The following is a 25,803-nucleotide window of genomic DNA, read 5'->3' on the forward strand; positions in this document are numbered from 1 at the left end:
AGGAAACAGGTGGACAGAAAGATTGTACATTTTAGACTATGGACAGACAATCAAAAGCAGTCAGGTTGTCATGGCTGAAGGAGTTATTACTTGTTACTTGAGCCATGAGTGCTGACCATAGTCTTAGAAAAGCTAGAGACGTGAGGAAATCTGTCAGAAATCAGTGTATTGCTGTGGGCAAATGATGACTGGGGATACCATGAGGTTCTTCGCCATGTTTCTGCATCAAGTAACAAGAATATTCCCCAGAGCTAAGGATGTATGTTTTATTATGCTTTTAGTTTGCTTATCTTTTGAGGGGAGACAAAGAGCACCTTTCGTTAAAAAATAATTTGAATGATGCACAATTAGTGCTTCTACAATGCTGTCAGCTGAAAACCACAAACGACAAAGAAAAAAGCAGTTTTATGAGGGTTGTTCCTTGAAGTATTGGGCTACTAGTTTTCACGTGTTTCTCGAGTCAGGGAATATGTTGGACTACAAGTAGCATGACAAAGACATAATAATACTTCATTAATTAGGTAGTGGGAATCTTTATACCTACATCTTTCTACATGAACTCGACCCGTCTTATATTATGTGTCAAGATGGAAACTATGTGCAATATATGCAGTTCTTTGATACAGGGTGTTTGGGGAACTAGGAGCGCTGATGCTTTGAGTGACATCACTGTATTCTTGGTTTTTAATTTTGAACTTGTTGCATACTTTTGACATGAGTCTGTATGTTATACATACTTGTTATACAGATTTATATTTATATATAAGTTTATGTAGTTATATATTAGAGTTTATATATGTTCTAGATAATATCTATGTTCCCTTTACACATATGCTTGCTCTCTGTTACATGTGCAGTCATACTCATCATAATACAATTTTTAGCTTGTGAGGAGTCTAGATCACTTTCTACATTCTCTCTGATAGCCACTCCAAGAATATAACCTCACTATATTTCTTACTTCATTGGAGGAAAAAAGGCTGTGATTATAAGGTTTTCATCTTCCTTTTTGTGAAAACTGTTCCATCGTACAAAATATTGCATTCATGAAAATTATATGCCATGCATGATAATTGCAATATTCAGCTGTGTGAATGATCTCTGGGAAAAAAATTGCAAGCCATTTTCATTTGCTTTGGAATTAGTGACATGCTAATTAATGAAAAAAATAAATATAAAATGCAGATCTTAATTTTAAAATATAAATATATTGATAAAGTATAAATTATCCATGGTAAATTCCCATTACATTCCATGCTAGTCTTAAGAAAAATGTCTGCTGAGACTGTAAGAGTTTATTCAGTTTTTAGAATTTGGCAGCTAGATCATGCGCCCTATTTAATACATGAGTCATTTTGAAAATACTATTTATTCTACCATTGGAATCATCCTACTAATACACTCACTTTAAGACTTTTTTTTTCATAATCCTTTTTAACTGAAGAAATTTATATCTGAATTGCTGTTCACTATCACCACAAATTTATGAGATCTGTAAATACCATCCTTTTTATAGTAATGAGTTTGGGGTTTGTTGCAGAATCTTTAAATAAATATGAGTATTTGTAACAGTGACTGCAATGTTGTGGAGGAACAAGTATCTCAACATAAATACTTTTGAGTTTTTCACATAATATTTTTTCTCATAAGTTTGTTCTTATGTACTGAAATACTCAGTCTATATCTCAGACCTGCATCCAAGAAAGAATAGATTTAGTATTTAATACACCACTTTTCTGAAAGAAAATTTTAGTGAAATTCAGTAAATTTTTGCTTATGCAACATTGTAGTTGGAATCTCGCACTACCAGACATTATTGTTCATGTATTTATAGAAACATTTTTTTATTATCTTTTATGGCCATAGCCAGATTAAGTTCCAGTTGGGCTTTGGCCCTTCTAATTTTCTCCCTGCATAACCTCACAACTTCCTTGTAGTCCTCCTGAGTTGCCTGCCCCTTCCTCCAAAGGTCATAAACTCTTTTTTCCCCTAAGTTCCAGCCAAAGCTGTCTGTTCAGCCAGGCTGGTCCTACTCTCTGGCTCATCTTTTGGCACATGGGGACAGCCTGCTCCCAGGTTTTAGGGATAAGATCATCCTCCATTTTGGTTTAAAAAAAAAAAAAAAATTACATTTTTGTCTTTTTTTTTTTCTTAAAACCTGCTACTTTGAAAGAGTCCTGTAACTGAAACTGATAAGAGAAGTGGATTTTTTTTTTCTCTTATATATCTTTGTTTTATTATTTATCGTTGGATTATGCACATGGAGTTTCGAAACACTGTGTATGCAGTTCCAACATCAGCCAGTTTAGTGGCATCCACTACTGGCAAAACGTTAGCATTTTTTTAAACAGTTCTATTTTGATAGTGTACTAGATTATGTGTGCATTCCTGTTTTCCCTTTAGATATTTCCTTGCACATACTTTCCTGAACGGTCTTGCTTGGTTTTTTGTACATCTTCAAAACCAATTAGTCTGTTCCAGACACTAATTTATTTATTTATTTTTTTTAGCCTCAGTTGATGCAGTTATTTTTCCTACAGTGTATTGTCTCGCTTTCTGCCTATGGTTTAGAATTGTAATGAAAAGTGCAACTATCGTAAGCGGCTGATGAAAACTAACATCATTTGCACCCCAAACATCATCCAGTGAATGAGCTTTAAATATTTCACTAGGGTGAACCGTGTCTTTTCTTCAGAAGATTATGTGAATAAAGTTAGCCCTTTAGTAATCCAAGCGACGCTGGTTTTGTACAAGTATGTAAATACACGAAACGTAAATACTGGTTTTCCATAAATATGTACAATTGTTCAGTTAGTAAACATGACTATTATTTTAAAGTTTTTTAAGACAGTAATAACTCTAGAAGAGTCTTTGTAACTCATTTCCACCTAATCTTAAAAAAAAAGAAAAATACTTCCTAATTTTTGCAAATGGCAAGAACTGTTTCTGGCTCCAAAATTCTTCCATTGGTCTAAGAAATTTTTGTGGTACCTGTTGCTTTCAAAATTCAGATTCAGTTCAGATTTGTCGAACTGTCTTTGGGTGCTGCAGGAATAAATCCAGATGTTTACAATCATCTTTACCTATTAGGGAGGGATAGAACAGAAAAAAGTATAGGGATTCTTAGCCTAATCCACCTAGAAAGAAAAAAAAAATAATCCTGTCCAATACTTTCAAAAATGTAATATTTTTTTTCAGCAAGGTAAGAGTTCATGTAAAGTCTAATGTCTTAATGGTCTGGCACTCTAAATGTGGGCTCACCTAAACATTTGAATGTGTGTTTCCTTGGATTACTTAAAATATCGTACCTACTCAGGACATAGTGCCAGAGTACATGATCTTGATTTTACTGGCTCAATATTTTTCTTAAAGATACTTTTAAATGGAAACGGAATATTAAAATACATACAAGTAAACTTAAAAATTGTGGGGTCTCTGTATTTTGTGCTGGATTAAAACTGACACAAGCTTATTTTATTTGCATTTTATTTTTGTCTGACATTAGGCTTTGACTAATGTCATCTTGTTGTTAAGAAAACATTCTTCATAGCTATTTCTGGATAACAGAATAATGATATGGAATTTACTTTTTAGTTTTCTAAGGAAATGCCTAAAAGAAAACTAAACCAGATGCTAACATGACATGAACTCCAAAACAAGCTAGATTTACAGACATGCATGATCAAAAAAAGCAATGAAACTTTGGGATACATAAGAGTAAAATTAACAATATTGAAAATCTAATGGTAGTATTTGAAAAAAATATATCATGAGTAAATTTTTTCAAGTTCTTTCTTTGTTTCTGGGGAGTTCCTTTTCTTTGGAACAGATTTCTAAGTGAGAGAGTATGATATATGGGTCAGAGGTCCGATTAATTAAGTACAGCAGTTCGTGTTCAGTGAGATTTTTACAAAATACCATACATATGACCAGCAAAAAACCAAAATGAATCCTTTTCATCATTGTTCAACTTACATTGCATTTATACTCTTTCCTTTCTAATGGCATCTTGTACTTTATTTTTAGGAACGTATTATGACCTTAGAAGTGGTAAGTTTCTTAAATTCATTTCCAAACCAATCACAATGACATTGCTGATAATTTTTCTAAATTATGAAAAACATTTTTTTATGTATTTTTTTTAAAAAGGTTACAGTTCTGTGTTTTTAATTGTCTTTTAACTCTCATTTTACTTTTAAGAGAAGGTATGATAATTTTACACTGCACCATTCTGTGTAGGTATTTAAACACCGGTTATGTGAAATACAGTGTAATATTGTAGTTTTTCTGTACAGTTCAATCCTCATCCCATCCCTGGGAAAAGAAATGTCATAGATTTGAGGCACACAAATGATATTATTTTTCTACTGCTAATGGTCAAGGTCCATGTGATAGATCTAATTATTTCAGTGACTGTTACATGTGCTTTTTACACTTTTACTTTTTTCATCTGCCCACATCAACACTGCAACTAAAAGCATGAAGGAATACCATTTTAATGATTAATTAATATAATTTAATAAGATATTAAGTTGTAATGACAAAAGCCTTCATACATTTATATGCTATGAATGCAGGTGGATTATCCAGGTGTCCCAAACTAGTAAGTCTATCACGTGGAATAGCTGGGATGAGTCTCAGCTTGCACTAGAATTTCTGAACCGTGCTTCTTTCTTCTTATGTAGAAATGTCCAATTAGACATCCCACAATATTAACTATCAGGCTTGTATTTTCTTTTCATTGGAAACCCAGAAAATTTCATCTAAAAAAACCTGTACTGAGACAATATCAAGCCTGCAAATATAAACTTTTTAAATTTGCTTGTTCAAATTATTATTTTATCCTTCCTGATCGTCTGTGCATCTCTGAAAACAGCTTCCAAATTAAAAAATATATTTAAAATATATTTAATATGTTAAAAAAAGCTTTCATTCACACATAAAAGGCCCATTGTAAATCAGAGTGCAGTGTTGGAACTCCTGCCTTGTGGGAGCAGGGAGCTAGTGCTCAAATTCAGTGTCCTGGCACTTCACATAGTGCTGTGTTAGTGTAAAGTGTTGCCAGGACATTAGTTCTGTTCAGGAGCATCTCTTATTCATGATTTGTTTACGTGACAACCAGTCAGGCATGCATCCACTGCCATCCATTTCTCACGAACCATGAGTTAAACTGCCTGCAAATGCCTTGTCCTTTCTGTTCCCAGAGCTGTTTTGACACAGGCAAAGGGTAATTGCTTGCAAATATCACAACTTCATGCAAATTCAATCCATATTTTGTGACAATCTTTGTTTCTATTTTTTCGGGAGCCTTTCTGCGTTTTATACTTTTAATTGCTTCTACTTTAAGAAGGAAGATTTGTAAGTTATTGTTCAGATAGAGAGGAAGAGGATTATTATCATCAGTAAAATATAATTTTCTTTCTTAATGTAAGTTGGGAGGTAATACCTGAAGGCAAATTTGTGATGCTAAATCATAGAGCTTGAAATCAATCTCTGCTTTCCTTATTGCTAACATTGGAAGATGTGTAAAGTTAAGCCCTGAGATTGCAGGCAAGAAAAGTATGGTCATCCCTAAGGCTGTCAAATGCTCCCAAGGCACTCACTTTACTTTTGCCATGAAGTTCCTCTATGATGTCAGGCAAATCACCTAAACTAAATTTTTCACAGACTGTTAATTACTTAGTGTTCCTTTTTTTCTGGTTATCTGACTTTGTGACTTTTGAGGCCTGATTTTCAGAAATACAAAGTTTTAGGAATAGCTAAATTCAGTGGGAGCTCCAGCTATATATATTGCTAAGTATACTCAAAAGTCTGATGTTAAATAGCTCATAGTGAATACTTTAAAATAATAAGTGGTTTTTGACCTTTATATCTCTGTTTCAGTTCTGAGGATGATAACGTTCTCCCTCTCTCTCCTCCTCCACCTTCACTTCTTTTAAAAAGAAAATACACACAGAGTAATACTTACATCGTCTGAATGTGTCAGGATGAGCTACGATAGAAAAGTCCTTGAGTAAAAGAATGAATAAGGCTTGCCATTTAAGGGACCCTTGGGAATCCTTACATTTATACTGTGTATGTCTACGTAGCTGTGTATCTATGCAGCATTTATAACAATGAGTACATAACAGTTATGGTACTCATATATTTGTATAATTTTCTTATCTTTTGTTATTCGACTGCTCAGTGCGACATCAAAAAAGTACCACCAGTCACACATTTTGTAATTTGATTCAGGTTATAGAGAATGGAAATGGAATAGAGACATAAGGTATTAAATTCAAAGAGAATCCTTAGAGGAAAAAAAAAATTCAGTTGTGTAGAAAAAGCATCTTTGTAGGAGAGTTTTTACAGAAAGGTGGTAGTTCATGAGATTCACGAAATGCAAGATACAAAAAGAGGCAAGAGAGGGGAAAAGCCAGAACACACACATACAGAAGCTATACAAAATGCATAGGAAAGCATCAAGTCTCCAGAGCTGTTTGGAAGCTGTGAGACCATGGGATGTCTGGGTTAGGAATCTCTTCTGCATTTTCTTCCACATCATTCGTATTCTGCCTAATACTGGGAAGAAATTGCTCTGCACAGGAAGAGATGAAGTTTAGTGCAGAACTGTCTGATATTTACTACAAGTGTGAAGCCTCTTGCAGCCTTTGTTTCTACCTTGTTTCTACCCTGCACATACCTTTTTAAGCAACAGAGAAGACATGTACATCTAATAGTAAATGCATTCTTTTAAAAATTTAGATAAAGATTTTAACCTAAACAAACTATCACACTGGCTTATTTATTTAAAACAAACAAATTCTGTCTGTTTTACAGAATTACCTGAAAACTGTGTACGTATACGTATTTTGAGAGGGATATTTGGCAGCCCACTCTCCTCGTTTTCTCTATGATTTACTCACTTCTGGCTCTTGCACTTGCCAGTTAAATTGTTGTAGTTGCCATGTGATTAATTCGGCAACTTAGGGGGGAAAAAAAAAAAAAGAAATATATTGGGAAAGAAATGTGCCAGACTCGGAGCTCTGGCTGAATAAACCTTCCAGGCCTAGCTGAAGTGACTAACTTAAGCTCTAAGTGACTTTGTGAGTTGCAGCAAACTTGTGGGTCTCTTGCATCATCTCTGAGCCCTGTCAGCTCCTTCTCCTCTCAGCAGTCAGTTTGAGCTGGAAGCTCCGTCTCCTACCCGTGAACCACGCTGTCTGCTATACCTGACAGTTTCTTGGATCTTCTTTTTCCTTTAGCCAACTCACTTGCTTCCCAAGGAAAGTGCTGTATTACCATCCTCATTCAGGACATGACACCTGATCTGGTCACTCCCTTAAGGAACCTGAGAACAAATAGTACCCATCACAGCAATCTTTTGGAGTTTTTGGCTCTCTTTCTTCAGTCAGATCAGTTCTACAGTAGGATTCAGTAGATGGGTACACCACTCCTTGCTCCAGCAGGGTGCCCAGGGCAGGAGCAGAAGCTGGAAGGTAAGAAGGAAGAACAGGGTTACTTAGGCAGACTCGCTAGTGGGTACAAAAGGAGCTGAAGAACCAAGGCATATTCTGGAATAATCCTTCAAATCGTGAGAAGTGCCAGGGCAGTAACAAGTGCAGGCAAAACTGAGGTTTTGAGTACCTAGAGATTATGTGTTTTGTTTGGCTCTTTTTTTTGGTTTAGTACTGTTTAATAAAGTGAATTTGATTATTACATAGCTATTAACAAGTAATTTTCCTGATTACTTTAGTAATCAATTATGTTGTCTGATGTTTTGCCAAAATGAATATGATTTATCTATAAATAAGGTGATTTAGTTTATTCTTGAGTGTAGCTTAATTCATAGAGGATTTAACTCTATATTATTTATAGACAAAGGTGTATGATTTTCTTGGGACAAAGTCTGTATTGTATTCTCAGATGTAGCTACAATGGGAAGTGTACCTAACTCTTATAAAGAGGTCAGGGTGCCTTTTCTAGGTGCACGCTGCCACTGTGCCATGCTTGTGACTTCAGTGGGTTTCTGTGAACTACATCGTGTTCTTTGTGAGCATAAACTGCAAGTCAGATTCCTCTGCCTTCGTAGTACTAGTCTGACATAAAAGACTGGGAAATTTAATTTGAAACCAGCCACATCCTGAAGCTATTCCAGTGAAACATATGCATTCTATATCCTTTGATCAATAAGACAGCTTGCTGCTTCCAGCAGAGAACCCAGAAGCGAGTTTACCACTTGCTTAGAATGCTTGGATCAGACTTCTCTGGACATGATTCAGCTTTTTGTTACAATGTCATAAATCTAGTTTAACTCCAGTAATGCTGTAAGTATTCTGCAAAACTGTTACTTAATGTGAATTTCCTCTTTAGTATGAACATTTATGTATTTTGTTGTAACTCGTATTTTTATGTTCATGAAAGCAAGGTTTTTGAATACCACTAAAACAAATTTCTGTCTGCACACACTCAGCAATGTAAAAGCTACTAGAATCTTGTCCTGTAGGCTCAAGTTTGCATCAGTTTTCCGATTTATCACCCATTTTAAAAGAAGAATTGGAAGCATGACAATGCCCAATGCATTTCACAGATTATGCGACTGCCTGACACCATCCATGTTAGGATGCTCTCTCTCTTTCGATGTGCCTTCCATCGATAGGTAAATCTTGCTGTTAGCTCTTGAGATTATTTGATGTTGGTCTTACTTTGTCTATATGAATATTTAGGAAATCTTTGATCTAAGGGTTAATACTTTCTTCTCCCCTTGGTTTGCTTCTGTAGTGTCTTGCCAAAACTCCATTACATCAAAGGCCTTCTGGTCCTCCCAGAAAAGAGCCAGTCTTTGATCTTATAAAAATGACCGGGAGAGGAGCAGCAGTCTGAGATCCTCTGTCCTGCCTGCCTCGCCCTTTCCTTTCCTTTCATCGGCGAGCCAGTGTGTCACTTCCCTTTGCTGGGGGTGGAGAACATTCACAAGGTTGCCCAAGTCCTTCCTCTGCTCACTCCCACCAAGTAACTTCTGCCACCTGACGGTGCTGGCAGCCAGCTGTTTCTCTTCAAGTGATGCTCACCTTCCTCTTCCCTTCGTCCTTGAGGTTGTCTTCTCCCCCTACATATCTATTGCTCTTCTTGAATACCCTGATACTCATCCATCCTCTGCCCCTTACTATTTGGTGCTTTACTTGTTCTTTTAGGTTTTTGCTAATGCAGCCACCTCCAGTTTTCTTCCACCAACATTTCGATTTTTTTTTAATTTTTTTTTTGCTGTAAAAGAATTTATTTTGCTGTTGAGAGTACGATTATTTCTTTAACAATTGCCTTTCTGTCTCATTCATACCTATTTCTCACTTTCTGGCTCATTGTGGGATTTAGAGTGGGAATGAAAAATACTGAAATAAGTAGATTTATAAGATTTTGCATATCTTTTCTGATTTATGGATTTCACTTAAGGCTGTGTATTTGCACAAAGTCCACAAACTAAACATATATATATATATATGTGTATTTCTAATGTCACCTCTCTAAACCCCCTTCCCTCCAGAATTGATAGATAAAAATTGATTATTTTTAAATTACTGTCTAGTAAAAATGTTCTTCACTATTTTAAAAAAATTAATTACTAAATTAGTGCAAGAAATAAAATAACATATTGTTACAAATGTATATGTATACTTATGTTGAGGGTTTGCAGATAAGTGTAATCAAGAATATCTTATTGTGTATTTGTTAAAGAATATTTAAAATATTAGCCTAAGAAGTTATTGCTAAATTGCCTGTAAGAGGCAGGTTACAAAATGTAGGTAACTCTGTAAACTTTATTAAACTGCTCTTTGTTTGGCAGTCAGGATGACAGTTTTATATTTATTAATTGACAAATAATCATGGTGCATGTCTTAACAGCTTGGTCTAATAACTTCATAGCTTCTCTAGCGGTGATACCAGTAATACAGTACATTACAGAATCACAAAATGCTTGAGTTTGTAAGGGACCTCTATAGGTCATCTAGTCCACCCCCCCTGCTCAAGCAGGGTCACCCAGAACCAGTTGCGCAGGACTGTGTCCAGCTGGCTTTTGAATATTTCCAAGGATGGAGATTTCACAATCTCCCTGGGCAGCCTGTGCCAGTGCTCGGTGAAAAAGTGTTTCCTATGTTCAGACAGAACCTCCTGTGTTTCAGTTTGTGCATTGCCTCTTGTTCTGGCACTAGGCACCACTGAAAAGAGCCTGGCTCCCTCTTCTTTACACCCTCCCTTCAGATATTTGTACACATTGATGAGGTCTCCCTGGGCCTTCTCTTCTCCAGGCTAAACAATCCCAGCTTCCTCAGCCTTTCCTCGCAGGAGGGATGTTCCAGTTCCTTAAAGAATGTTAGTTGTCCTTTGCTGGACTGTTTCCAGTATGTCTGTCTTGTACTGGGGAACCTAGAACTGGACCCAGCACTCCAGATGTATCTCACTAGGGCTGACTAGACTCTCTTGACCTGCTGGCAACGCTCCCCCCGATGCAGCCCTTACATTCTCTAAATAGAAAGCTCCTTTCGATATTGTGAAGATGGGTTCCACGTGTTGCAAGTAGTGAACATTTTGCCAGATTTTAATAAACCAAAATCCTCTCAAAATCCTTTTCCATTAAAGAAAGTAAAAATCTCATGATAAATCTTTATTACAAAAGAGTGTAATTCTTTAGATATTTTAGTTATTTCTCTTTAACTAGATGTATTTGGTATCATGTGCTTTTTTCATTTGTTTTATATATCACAAAATAAATAAATTACAATTTTATTTGAGAGTGGACTATTGACTAAAATGTTTCTAATGTGCTGCTAGGTCCTTTGTTTTAAATTTAAATGTTTTATATTTGATCAAATTATACCTTGGGAGACACAGACTTCGGTTACATCTATTGATGCTACCATAGATTTTTTTTTTTTCTCTCATTGTTGTGCATCTTTTGGTTAAAATGGGGAAATCTATAAGCCAAATTACTATATTTTTTCCTACTCTGACACTGATTTGCTGTGAATCCTTGGTTAAATCGCTTCTCTCTTTGTATTTCAGTTTTCTCAGCTGTAAAAATGAACAATATTTCTTCTTTCCCATAGAGACTGTGTTAATTAATTTTATTTTTTTTAATGCTTTCTGGAAGGCTTGATGAAATACTGTTAGTGTACAAAACATTAACATAAATTACATGTAAAGATTTTTAGCCTGCAGAGTTACAGAAAGTTGAAGATAGCATTCATGAATGAATGACAAGTCTTTATACCTTTTGAGAATGTTTGCCCACTAACGTTGCTTTACTTTACACACTCTGTCACTTCTGTTATATTTTTTCTTAATTTCCAGTAAATATGTCTGGATGTCTTTGATCAAGATCTTAGTAAATGATAAAGAATAGATTCTCAAAAACTGGTGCTGTGGACCCCCAGTATTACTCGGAGCACACGCTGATGATTCACAGCGAGCTGGCTTGCCAAAATACTGCACTGTCTCCTCCACATTTCCAGCTGCTAGTATGCATCAAACAACTAAAAATTCAAGAAATACTTTCCTAATATTTTTCCATGTAAACAATTCCTGTAGTTACCACAGGGATGTTACATGCTTATGAATGAGAGAAGAGATGGTCCATGTCATTGCAAACAGGAAAGGAAGCTTCCATGAAGGTCTCTTAATTAAAACGTGATCTCCTCCATGCAAAAACATCCGGAGTCTAAATAAAAAGTTCAGTTAGTTTGACATTTGCAGTCCTTTGTTAACAAAGGTCTTTTGTTTTTCATTTATGTAAGTGTAGTTTTTGCTTAAAAAAAAAAAAAAAATCTCACTAGTTAAAACTCTGATGAAATAATGTAGTATTAAAAAAAGCCAGTTGAACTTGAATGTTTTGTAACTTGATAAATTTACATGTGTTCATAGAATCATAGGGTTGGAAGGGACTGGAGATCATCTAGTCCAACCCCCCTGCCAGAGCAGGGTCACCTACAGCAGGTTGCACAGGAACGCATCCAGGCGGGTTTTGTATGTCTCCAGAGTTGGAGACTCCACCACCTCTCTGGGCAGCCTGTTCCAGTGCTCTGACACCCTCAAAGTAAAGAAGTTCCTCCTCATGTTTAGGTGGAACTTCCTATGCTCAAGTTTGTGCCCATTACCTCTTGTCCTGTCGCCGGGCACCACTGAAAAGAGCCTGGCCCCATCCTCCTGACACCCACTTTAAGTATTTATAAGTGTTGATAAGGTCCCCCCTCAGCCGTCTTTTTTCCAGACTGAAGGGACCCAAATCCCTCAGCCTTTCTTCATAAGAGAGGTGTTCCGGTCCCCTAATCATCTTGGTAGCCCTTTGCTGCACCCTCTCCAGCAGTTCCCTGTCCAAGTTCCCTGTCCTGTTCCCTGTGTTGCCTCTTTTTGTAAAGGTAAATTGATTTCTTGATGTGCTGAAATCATCAAAACAATGATATAATTGGAGTAATTGTATATGTGGAATATAAAGATACAAAATAAATTTTCTGCTTTCTCTTAAAGTCCCCTTTATACATGTGATGTACTTGGTCACAGAACGTCCCAGCTATCATGGAATTTGGCTGGCATATGAAAGTCAACCGAGAACCTCAGGCCTCTTAAGTAGAACCACAGCCTGTATAAAAGCAGGTGTGTGATGTGTCAGTCTAGTGCTGGAGACAGAAGCTGACAATGCATAGTTTTACAGATGTTAACAGGGAAAGCAAAGGATACCTCTATACGTGCTGGGTGCATTCTATTCTTGCTATTTAAGTATTCAACATGCTAAGGCCATTTAAAAATAAATCATCGTAGGTCACCTTTAGCATTACATCTTTCATCTATCTGAATCGTGAGTAACTGCCTGCTGACATGCAGTGCAGTCAGTTAAAATTACAGTCACATTTAATCTTTTTACAGGTATTCTTTGGGGATTAGCTAACCAGTACTTAAGTCAGCTCTAATTTTGAAAAATATCTGTGCTATACAGATAGCCATTTGTTTTTACCTACTTCAGAAAAGAAAGGAGCACTGTACTTGAAAGTCAATGAGGTTTGGTTTCTGGTTTATGTTTACATGTTTTCAAGATATCGACTATAAAGGCAAACTTTAGGACAACTATATACAAACCTGCTTTGATTTATTTGCATTTAGCATTGCAGCTTTGCGACTAAAAATAAAATGTGTATCTGATTTTGATTTAGATCTGTCCCTTGAGACAGTGTGAAACTATCACTAAGATCACATCAATATAGGAGGATTAACTGTTCACATGCAGTTTAAACATCAAAGTGTTTGTATGAAGTCATGGAAAATGAGTAATTTGTTTTATCATTCTCTGTGAAAACACAGAACGCCCCTTTTCAAAGTAAATAATCTTTATTTTAAAAACAGAAAGATTAATGGCACTCACTCTATGGAAGAGACTGCTGTTAAGTAAAATACCATTAATACTGCTTCAGTCAGTACAATTGGTGTTTCTTCTTCTTATCGGTACCATCAGTGCACGGTATCAGTACCTTCTGTTCCCCGTTAAACAATGAGCAGACAGATGTGATTGGTCTCTTTAGGATTATTTGTATGCATTATGGCATACAGCTTTCCGATTTCTGGGAAAAAAGTTAACAGCACTTAATTGCCCTCTATGTCAGGTGCTTCGAAGATCCTTTTTCATATTTTTTCTGTGCAGCTAAATCCATCTCTTTTAATAGAATAGAGTGCAGTCCTTAGTGATACCAATATGGCATTTGATCCATGTTGAAGAGGTTTCTGTGCATTTCATTAAATTGCTAGACCAATTCTGTGGGCCAGCTAAAAACTCTTTCATCACCTTTCCCTCCTGTTCTTCAACATATTCTTTTGTTGCTGGTGCCTTTATTGAATTTCCATTAACAAACTTGGCTTTTTTTCTTTGCACATCACTACCATTCCTTTCATTGGTTTTGTGAAAAAGGCACACATTTCTGTCCCTGCAAATGTTAGTGTGTGAGTTATCCTATTCAAGTCACTTCACAAACTGTTCAGAAGACTGTGAGAATTTTAGAATATGAAAGGAACTGTACTGGTTAAGACCAAAGGTCAATCTAGCCCAGCTATAGACGTCGCAACAATGGCCAAAATAAAATGCTTAGGGAAGAGTGTATGAACAGGGCTGACATACATTTTGTTTCCCACTCATTCATTCTGATTGCAGCTATTCAAAGTTCAGAGACTTCTGGACCTAGATGCAGTTTCTATGAATTTGGAACCCTTCCATGCTCTTTCTCATTCATGAACTTGATCAGTTTTCTGCTTAAACCCATATACATTTTTCTGTCATTATGTGACTTCTGATTTTTATGAAAATTGGTCACTTCTCCCCTCGGGCATCTGTCTTCCTGGCTGAAGAGTCCTGTTTTTTCAAGTCATTGTGTTTAATCATTCCTCAGATGGAAACAGCGCTCCATGGCTTTGATCATTCTTGTTGCTCTTCCCTGACCTTTCCCTATTTCTGTTCTGAAATAGAGCTCCACAGCTGCACTCACTAGTCAAGATGGAAGCACACTGTGGATTCATACTTGGGAATAACTATGTTCTGTGGCTTTTTTTTTTTTTTTCTCCTTTCCCAGTTACATCCACTGAATTAGTAAGTTCTTGGAAATATGTATCACTACCCCATGGTCTACTTTCTGAGCAGTAATGGTTGGCTTAGAGCCCATTATTTTGTGTGTGAAGTTAGGTTTAAAGTTTAGGAATCTGAAAACCCATTCAGAAATTCAAGTAGCCTATATCATTCTTTATCCACATGATTCTTGACGAAACCGGAAAACCAAGGAGACTAAGTATGCATATAAACCAAAGGCTGGTCTTCTGCTTTCAAGATTACATTTAATAATGTAACTAACTAGGACTAGCTAAGGCACAGCTAATAGGGTTTTTTTCAGCCCCACAAAAGGTATGTGAAATCGAGGGGATGTATTTGGGAGACACTTTGGGAGAACAGGTGACGAGCGTCTTCCTTAACTTCATTTACAGACGGTGTTGATACGAGGTCTTGGCATCGGAATTTAGAGAAAGAATTGAAAAATGGGATGGCTTAGCACCTGGGCTTACACTTAGGGCCTGAGTTCCTTTTATGTTGAGAACAGATCACAGGTCTTCTTTATTAACACAGGGGGAAAAAAAGCAAAAATGTTTGTAGGTGGAAAAAAAAAATTGCTATAAATTGTATGTACTTTATAGCATGCGGAGGAGCCATTACATTAAATGTGTCCAGCGTTCCAGGCAACTGATTTCAACTCTGTGTGACATCTCAAATATATATTTTTCTGCGGTTCATGAGCAAAATACTTTAGCAAAATTTTTTGGGTAACATATACCATAAGCTTAAAATATTTATGGTTTAATTTGGTACCAGACCAATAGGAGAGATCGGGGGGTGTTGCAATTGTGGAGTTATTTCCTGTGAGGAAGGATTTTATTTCTGAAGCAGTATGGGACTTGTTGGTGTTCAAAGTAAAAAAACTCTGTGGACGTGTGTCCATCAGATCTGCGTGATACTAGAGTGACTGCTGAACATCAGGATTCAGTATTATGTTTCACATATAGTTAAGTTTGGATTGCTTAGGGTCTGTTGTCTCTCATATATTTCCCAGCCGTAGAAAAACACATGCAGACCAGTACCAGGGACTACTCTGTGAAGAAGCAGCAAACATTGCATCTCATCATAAATTAATGGAGTGGAAAATCAATGCTTTGATGAACATAAGGTCGTTGTAAATGAAGCATGAAATATGAATGAATAGTGCTTTACTGTGGTAAAAGTGAAATGGTTGATTCTTATTAAAGGGAAACATTAGAGATTGATAGGTACCTGTAGGCAATTTTACTTCGAAGTGGAGATGTATAGTAGCAATTGAAAAAAAAAATATTTTATGGTTATAAAAGTGTTTCTACACTATAATCTGTGAAAAACACTCTTTAGACACAATATGAAAGCCTCCTGCCTGATTGAATCCTGAAAATATGAAGAAGAATCCATTTTGTACATTCATTATTAATATATAACTGCAGGTTCTTTAATTCTTTTCTGGTAAAGAACCAGATGTGTTACAGGAAAAGTAATTTTTTCCCCTTATAAAATGTTCTTAGGTGAATTTTTTAAGTAAAAAAAACTGATTGCAAATTAAGTTACACATTAAAATACAAAACTTCTTATGAAGCTAATACAATAAATTTTAGTTCTGGTCCAAACATGACTACCGAAGTGTGAAATCTACTTAACTTCCTCTTTCATGCAGCAGCTGAGAAAGAAGAAAGTACTGTTTTCTTGTTAGAAGAAATAACCTTTATTAATTCTGACTTTGAATTTTGCAAAACTGATTTGCCCTGCTTTATTCACTGGAAGTCCGCACAAGTGTACGCCTTCTTCCTTCCAGGCTTTTTCCAGCATTTGCCATGGTCAGTTGTCAACATTGCAATTAAGGACTTTTTCGTACTGTGGGTCCTCAGTGCTGCCTATTTCAGGAAGGGTTTACCTATCTTTCAGGCCTAACTTCATATATTTAGTCTTGCATAACTCCTGTACATTTTTTTAAAATTAACCTGTTAAAATCTAACAAAATTAATGTGTTAGTATAAAAGAAATGCAAAAGTACTCATTTTGGTTTGTGTTCATACCTAAATTATCTCCACCTTACTTTCCCTGTCTCATTTCTGTTTTCTTCTTGTTAAATGACTAAAGAATCTTTGTTTTACTCTCTTTCACTTTTGACAGTTCTCCCTGTGTTCCTTGAAATCTAAAATATCCTTCCTTGCTGGTCAGTCCTTTTACTCCATTTTATAGGCTGCTTACTCTTCCTATTGTTCTTGAAGCAACAATTTATCCATCTCTCTTGTCAAATTCTTTCCCCTTACCTGTGATAATGGAGTTGTTATTCTAGCACCTTTCACTGCAATGTATTTTAGTTCTCTTCTGCACTGTGTAAGGAGTAGAAATTAACCTGGAAAAAAGGGCCAGGTTTGGGAATTCCTGAATATTTTTCTCCTGCTGCATCTTGCATTCCAACCGTACAATGTAACAGTGGGATAAGAGAGCCCTTTTTTAGCTAAGCATACAATCTAAGGGTAAAAGTTTCTTCCTAGAAGATGGGAGATATTGTTTGAACCTCAGTAGTCTCAGAAGGAAAAAGAACCCAAATATCTGGAAAACAGATTTAACCAGGTGGTGGTTTTATAGAAATAGTCCTTAATATAATCAGCATATTAACTGTCAGTAGAAATTTTTCATAATTACAGAAAAGTAGAGAAATACTTTTACATACATAATATTTTTTCATACATATAATTACAGAAACAGAAAAAACAGTCTTGCATCTACTACCTAATTTAGTTTATTGGAGCTGAATATCGGTTACAAGCTCAGTCCTGTGAGATGCAAATGAATCCCGTTGTTTATGAAACTTGACCTTCATTTGTTATGGAAAGCATATTTATTACAATCTTAAGAACTGAATGTTTGGAACTGTTAGGAGAGAAGCAGACAACAAAGCAGATGTCGTTGCTTCTAAATGGATGGTATGTCTGCACTTAGGTGACTCCGTTCAGTTCTGGTTCTCCGCTCCTCACTCCCCATCTTAATAAAAGACAGAACTAGAGAGGCTACACAAGACATAAGAAAAATCAAATGCATGAAACTTCTTTCATGTGAGGAACAACTGAGCACACTATGACTCTTCAGCCTGAAAAGCGTTAATGGGAAAGATTGCAAGAGGTGTGTAGAATGAGAAGTTGCAGGGAGAAGATCAACATTGATTGGTCGTATGCTGTCTCTTACAGTATAGGAATGAGAGACCATATAGTTAAGCTAGCCAAGTGGTTGGTTCAAAGCAAAATGTAATGGCTTTTCATATACTACATTATTGTAATCTTTTCATATATTACGTTATTGTAATCTTTTCATATGTTATTGTAATTTGCAATATTGCTTATAAATAATAAGAGCAATGGCTTGTTTAGTTCATTGTGCCGGTAACTGCTTGTCTGTATAATTAATAGCAGCATGCGGGAAAACATCTGGGATCACTAGTCGTGGTAGCAGTATAAATATTAATTTTAATAATACTGCTATTAATGCATTATAATATAGAAATATATACTATTTGGATGTTGCTTTTGGTATGTACAATATATATTTCATATAATGCTATTTAATATATTGCTAAATTATTAATGTTCCTATTACACAGATGTACAATATATGGTATTCATTGTATTTGTAACGTGTTTAAGATTATTAATGAAAATATTAATGTAACAATATTTATATTGTTAGCTAAGCAGCCTGCTCACATGAGCATTCATTTCATTGTCATTTGTCCCATTTCAGTTTTTTAATAAATTTTTATGTGATTGAGTTTTAACTAAAGAAATACGAGCTATGCATTTAAAGAATCACATTCTTTCTCTAAAGAATTAGCTTACATAGATATACACTTTTTTATGACAGTGAAGCCTGTAGCCAGTTCCTTCAGTATTAATCACTGGTAAAGTATTTTTGCTGTTTGCTAATACTACTGATGTTTCATGATTTGTTATAACCAGCATAGTACACACGCTACACACTCTCGACTCATCGGGTTGCTTTTGAAAATTGTCAGGGAGCTTTATGTGATACAAAACACAGCTTTTTGGAGTACACTGCACTTGTGCCGAGAGGTTCACGTTGATTTTTCTTATCCTGGTGTGACTGAAAGTTTTAGTAGTTTTAGTCTCTTCAGGTCTTAAGTCTGGGATCTAAATGGGATGTTTTTCATGTTGGTGAGATTGAGACTTTCCAAGACTAGCAACAGAGCTTTTGTAGTTAAGGGCAAGTTAACACAGGCTTGCACAGACTTTACAGTATAACAGTACTTGATTTCAGGATTGATGAATTTTGTTTGTTATACAGATTTTTTGCTTGAAAGTGCCAGAGCAGTGCTATGGTTAATGAAGCCTATTACTAGTAGATTGCATACCAGGTTACCAGAACTGTATCCAAAGAAGTGCAATTTATAGAATTGTGGAGGAAATACTAATTGTTGTTCAGATAGTACAAACAGTATTGTTTCTACTTGCTTTTCAGCAAATAATAGGGGCAGCCTTTGAGAAGCCCCAGAGGCATCTCGCTTATGGGGCATGACTACTCTTCATACATGACCAACTTCACCTGTGCACAAAACCCGAAACATGATACTCATCTTCTTCAGTTCTTTGCATCTTGCTATACGCTAGATATTTTGTGTCACTTGAGTCCAACCCTAACACTCCCTAGAGCGGTAATTCATCTTTCAGCAGTACATACCGTATGTCTAAACCAAAAAGAGGAAATTTGATTGTTCTATATTTAGCTAAGTGCTAACTGCGCATATTTGTACTCGCCAAAAAAAAAGGGTATGTTTCTACTATGTGTTAAACTACAAATATATAAACATTGTGAGTATAGTTTTACATTTTTTGTTAAATGTACGTTACTCCCTGAAGTGCAATACAAGAAAATTTCATTCTGAAGGCTACATAAACTCTGAAATTGTAAGTAAGTATTGTTCTGCTCAATAAACTGGTAACTATTCGTGGAGATTCAAATTAGGGAAACTGTGCTTTGTGTTTTATTTTGTCTTTCTTTTTCCTTAACAGCCTGTTTACTGTTGACCTCTCTAATTTACAGACACGTACATACCTACAAATGTGTTTCCATAGGTGTAATAGGTTTTTAATGTTTGAGATAGCTGAAAGAATTGATTATTTTTTTCTGTTTTGTCTTGTGTTCTGTTCTTCAGAGTACTCGAGTAGCTTTAGACCATCTGGAATCTGTTCCTGAGAAACTGAGCCTATTAGAAGATTTCAAAGATATTGGAGTGAGAAAGATTTCATTTGACTCTTTCAGTGGTGCCTAGATAAATAGGTTGATAAGATATTTAAAATGACATATGTACGTATTATATAGACAAAAACATACAGAAATTTATTTTCATGTTTATACAGATTTTTTGAGGTTATAAATTAGGTCTCAATTAGTAACACTGCTGAGGTGCTCTAAGCAAACGTTGGTAACTGAGCATAATAGGTCAAGTCCTAGTTACTGGTTCAGAATATTTGTATTGAGTGATGAAAATTGAAAATTTGTAATGAAATAACCTGTGCTGGTTATTTGAATATTTAAAGTAATGAGTGAAAAATAGGTGAGCTTTACAGCTTTTTGTTTTGTTTTGTTTTGACATAACGCCAATAATTGTCACTTATTTTTCCAGTATCACTATCAAATGAAGGTGTGTTTGTTTGGACGCAGTGGGACATATTGACAGTACTGGTGGAGTGCTGTCAAGAGTGATAAGCCTCAAATTAGATTTTCAGTGCCTAAGTGGCTAAACCACTGTATTATTATTACTTTCCATACATGAAATTGTTCATTTACTAAAAAAGAATTTGGAACCTTATTGCAAAACATAAATTTTAAATCAGTATTAAATCACAGATCAACAAATGCATAATGATTTGCATTTTATTTCCTATATAGAATTTCTCATCCTGAGGTAGGTGTGAACATTTCCAAACGTACTTGTTTGGAACATTGTTTTTTCGAAGTGTTCTTGCAGGAGATCATGTGTTACTAATTGTATACTATTTTATTGCTGTCATCGACAGACTTAGGAACACAAATGCTGATTAAAATGTCTGAGTCTTTAAAAAAAAGAAAGTATTGTTGAGACATATAGTTTTAATATCACATTCCAGGTATCCCCAGAAGAGCTTTTTGCTCTGACAGAGGTTGACGTTTGCTTTCTGTTTCTGATGGTTCTGCACTGCTAAAGGAAAAATTCTCCTCTCAGCTAGGCAAAGCAGAAGCTTAAATGTAGGGTTTCTACAATCTCCTTCATGCTTGCGCTGTCTTGCTTAACATTACTTTGAAATGACATTGTCATTTTCTGATTTGCTGCAGTTATCGCTTAGCCAGCATTCATTAGATTGGAACCTAAATTCTTTGGTTTAGTTTTAGCTCTTTCTCCTTGATGCTTAGTCTTTTAAAGGCTGTTTTCTTAAGACGAGTCCCTACCAACAACTGTGTATTTTTTAATAAATAATTTATTATTCAACAGAGCTAAGCTTTATACCTTAGCTGTGAGAAGGATATCAGTTTGGACTTTCATTAATTCTTCTATTTGAAAATAATACGTTGGATTTTTTTGTACAATAGCATATTTTACTCTCAAGTGGTATGCATGAATGAAAAGCCATTCATTGCTTTCCACTGCTAGGAATTCTTCCCTTAATGGTTTCATAGGAAGGGAGAAGGAAAGAGAAAGTAAATCTTTGATAATGCCTCACAAGTTGCCTGGGAGTTGTATTCATTCAAATGAATCATTAGCTAGTTCAGTGAGAAGTGTTATGTTTTCTTATTTGAAAATACTGTTTAGTCCATATCCTTAGAACACTTTTTTTCTTCAAGTGCTTGTTTCTACAGTACTGTAATTAGTTTTTCACCATTACAGAATTTCTTTGTTAGAAGGTATAATATTAATGAACTTTGGAAAGTGTTATAAGAGGTCATTCACCAGTTGAGGATGAGGCTGTTCACATTTTAACCTGTTTTCATTTTAACATTACTTTTCTGTACAGAACATTATGCTTTCATATGGCCCCTGTATTTCAGCCTCGGAAAGTCAGTAATTAATTCATTCTTGCTGTATTGAAAATCCGTGGTGATACTCTGCTTACAATAGCCAGCCAACATTTATTAATTGCTTTTCACATTACAAAATCGTTTAGATCTTTCAATGCATTTCTAGGAGTCCCATTGCCGAAGGGAGATGATTGAGGAAAGGTATACAAAGTATAAAGAAATAGTGAGTTCTCTACAGCAACAGCTGGAAGATTCAAAGCAGAGAGTCCCGCAATTCAAGGTATGTGTTTGTACTCCACTTTTGTTTCCCGATTACTTTGAATCAGCAACGTAAGCTTATTTGATGTATATTAAATCCTAGTACAAACACAGACTAAAATCACACATGAGTGTTTCTGGTTTATGTATCTGCCGTGGCTGATGTAAAAGTTGATGACAGAAGTGTTGTGTTCATTGTAAAGTGCCATGGATACTTTCCAAAAATCTTTAAAATTTCACAAAAAAGTGTCTTACTACTCTGAAGTGTTTACCTGCTTTGTCAAATTACTGTCTACAGCAATTTTTTTGATTGGTTTGTTCAATTTTCCCTTGTCCTTTCACATAAAAGATAAATACAGAAACTTGCTTCCTCCATTAAAAGGGTGACTGATTTGTAGATTGTGTATAGTGATTTTTCAGTAGTTGATCTTTGCATTCTTTGCAAAAGATACGGTATGATGCCCGTTTCATACATAAACAAAATCCAGGCAAACAGAGGGGAAGTGATTTGCTAAAGGTCACTTAGCGGACTGATAGCAGGGCTAAGCATAATTTCCTAACCCCCTGCAATACAAATGCAGTGCTCTTGTTTAGAAACATTGCCTGTGATGAGTTCACCTTTCAGTTGTTAACATGCTTTCTTTCTCTTCGTATTAACTTGTTCGTTGTCATATCACATCTCACTGTGTGTCATTGTGACAGCCACCTATTTCGGCAGAAATACAATTTCTTGTGGACATGGTTGAAATAAGTGATCAGAACTGAAGTGTCATGCTAATATTTCTGCTACTTATCAGGATTCTTTGGCAGTGACTCTTACCGGTGTCTCTATGCAGTTGAGCTCAAAATCTAGGATCACACACCATGTATCAAAAAAATTTAAGCTGTTTGTATTCCCCATCTCCTCCATTGTGGTCTTCCTTCGGTAAAATGAGGACATGCATACCTGTAGGTCCTTTTAAAAGTGAAAAAGGAAAACATAAATACAGAGTATTTTAGCTTAGTAAGTTGCTGTTGTAAGAAGAAGGTATTAAGCTACTTGAAAAAGCCAAAGGAAGAAGCAGGGCAGATTCACTTTCAGTCTGTTGCTAATTATAATCTCCAGTTTCTTGAATTTCTCTTGCCTTCATGCAAGAGTTACTAATTCAGTAGCCAGTGAAATTTGGAAAACTTTGAAAAGCTAAGTGGAATGCAATCAGCTGATGGTAGAATATAATATTGCACTAAGCTGACTGAACTTACTGAGCTTGCATGATTTGAACTCTATATTCAGAATCCAGTATAAAGCAGATCCCAAAACAATATTTCCTCTTTCTTTGGACAACAGAGAGCATTTAATGGCTTCCATTTAGTCAGGCCTAATTGGGTTTTTGCATGACATACAGTACTCTTTGCTGTCACGGCTGTTGCAAATAGAACAGAATGTTCAAAAACAAGTAACAGACGGGTGCTAATCTGATTTCAGTGATCAGGCTAGCTTAGTCTAAAAAAAACCTTTTTAATGCTTGCCTTTCTTACCCTCCCTTGGAACTCACTCAAGTGCATTGTTGCTTAATTTTTTTTATTTTACTATTTGTCTATTGGGAGTCTCTGAAATGGGTTGGTGGAAGAGCGTAGGCTTGAGGACACGCAAGTTCATTCTTTCTGATAATTTTGATTCATGCTCTGCACACAACGCAGTACTTCTGCTATACAAAGTAGACAGATATTTGGTAGGTGATAGGAAAATGCATGTTTTAAAAAAGAGAGTTCCTGTAAAATTTTTACATTGACCTTTTCAGATAAAATTACTTGTGGAATTAATCTTTCTCCTCTGTTATGCTCTTCTTTCTAGCCTTTCTGGTAATAAACTTCTTTCAGCTTGCTTCCCAACATTAATCTCAGACAGGCATTATCTAATCCTGTGTCCTAGCCTCTTTTCATTTTAAGGAGCAAAAATGAAACCAAAGTTGAATGTTCGCCTAAAAGCAGTTATTTTTCTTCCTTTCTTATGATTTCATTTGTCCCCACTCAATCTTCTTACTCCTCTGTAGTCTTTTCAGATGGCTGTAAAGTATCTGTTGCTTAGAAGCCCAGGAAAATCATAATTGCTATTTGTAAGTGTTAAAATGTAAGATTTCCAGTAATAAAGGAGGCCAGAGGCTGGCAGAATACCATCGAGTACAACAATTGTGATTTTTCAAATAAGAAAGGGCTGAGTGATAGTAGATAAAGAAGAAATTGGGGAAAAAGAAGGTAAATATAATGTATAAAAGTACAATAAATAATAGAGAATACCAACTGAAGCGAAATCAAAAGAGAAGGCTGGAGGAAAACTGAAGATAAACGTTATGATAGATTGATGCAAATATTTTAGGACAGTTCCCCTGCCATGAACAACTGACCATCTAATGAAACACAGCATGCAGGTGTAGTTGTAAATGAAGCGCATGAGAAAAGGCACATTCTGTAAGTTAAAATTTCTGTAGAGAAAGCCATTTTGTATTGCAGGTGGTGGTAGAAGCACCTTGCTTGTTTAAAAGCTCTGTTCTAAGATAGCATTTCTGGAGGCAGAATGAAAAGACAAAACCTTTTTTTAGTCCTTAAAAGTTGTTATTGTGCTATGTACACTTTAGGTATTAAGTCTCTCATCAGCACATAAGGGGATTAATATGTTTAATTCCATTAGTCTTAATAGGAGTAAATCCGTCTTTGGTGATGGGACAAAAGCTCACTGTATCTCTAAATTAATGTTGAATTTCATTTTGTTTTCTGTTTAGTTTTCAAATGTTAGTATCAGCATGAATTATAAATTGCAAGATGTTTTAACAAATTCCCTGAGGCTGTTTATGATAAGAATTCAGTAGCAAAAATGAGTGTTTTATAAACTGATGCATTTGTGTATTATTATCTCTTCTCATTTCAAGAAACTGAGTAATTTGGATATCAAGCCAAGCTTTTAATCTTATTTTGGAAGGTATTGCAACTGGGGACTACTTGCTGCAGTGCTAATAAAGATTTACGGAGATTTTTGCTTAAATGGCCTTTTTAAAATGATCTTTTTTCAGCTTATAGACCAAATGACTTTACTCACCAAGAAGCTACGCTGTATGCGTCTAACCATAAGTAGTAGCATTGTACTTCAGACTTTATGTAATGGTTTAACAAAAAAAAAGTCGAAAAATAAGTTCAACTTCATTGATATAACAATGAAGTTTGAGTTTCCTCAGTGACAGGGAAAATGGATTTAATTTCTATTACTACTTATTTGTGGAACTTTAGTGAATTCATATGGACTGTTCATTGATGAGGAATTCATCGTCCACTGGTGTGTTTGCTGTCGCTATGCTTTGTCCTGAGCTGTGGATGTGATGTAAACAGGAAAGAGAGCATTTTTACAACTTACTGTAGGGACAAGAACTTGCAGTGCTCCCAATGCTTTTCTCAAGGCAAAGCAGTTTTGTACAGAGATATTGTAACGATGAAATGGGCATGAAACTCATAAGCAAATTAATTTGAACCTAACTGCAAACCAAGAATTCTGAGAATTTAAATCAGTATTTTCCAGCATGTGTGAAATCACAGCATATACCTCTATGTGTGCTACTGTATGTTTTTTGTTGAAGTTTCCAGCTGCTTGATATTAACAGATAAAAATTATTTTTCTTCGGTTGTCATAGGATGTGAAAATGGATGCTGAAATTTCTGATATAGAAGTGGCTGCTCCCTCTTCTAGTTGGCAAACTCAAAATAGCTTTTTGTCCAGCTCACTGCTCTCAGATTCAGGTTGTAAGTATTGTTTCACAGAAAAAAAAAATCTACAAGTAATGTATTGTCATCTTTTAAAGCTGTTTCCCTTGAGAGAGTAAGATACTACTTTTTGACCAAAAAAATGCTAGAACCATCTTAAGAGTCTTCCTGTGCTTTAACTTTAGATGCTGGATGGATGCCTC

General features: G+C 35.6%; 1 protein-coding gene across 1 annotated transcript in view; it reads left to right on the forward strand.

Annotated features, from left to right (window-relative positions):
* The window catches only part of CEP128 (centrosomal protein 128), a 133,045-nt gene that overhangs the window by 102,112 nt on the left and 5,130 nt on the right, over positions 1 to 25,803 (forward strand). The window contains exons 20-23 of the mRNA XM_063334037.1: positions 4,027 to 4,050; positions 19,773 to 19,850; positions 21,780 to 21,893; positions 25,531 to 25,639. Of these exons, the coding sequence (XP_063190107.1) occupies positions 4,027 to 4,050; positions 19,773 to 19,850; positions 21,780 to 21,893; positions 25,531 to 25,639 (325 nt within the window). The remainder of the gene's footprint in view (positions 1 to 4,026; positions 4,051 to 19,772; positions 19,851 to 21,779; positions 21,894 to 25,530; positions 25,640 to 25,803) is intronic.

Source organism: Chroicocephalus ridibundus, chromosome 4, assembly GCF_963924245.1.
Source record: "Chroicocephalus ridibundus chromosome 4, bChrRid1.1, whole genome shotgun sequence".
NCBI classification, from domain to species: Eukaryota; Metazoa; Chordata; class Aves; order Charadriiformes; family Laridae; genus Chroicocephalus; species Chroicocephalus ridibundus.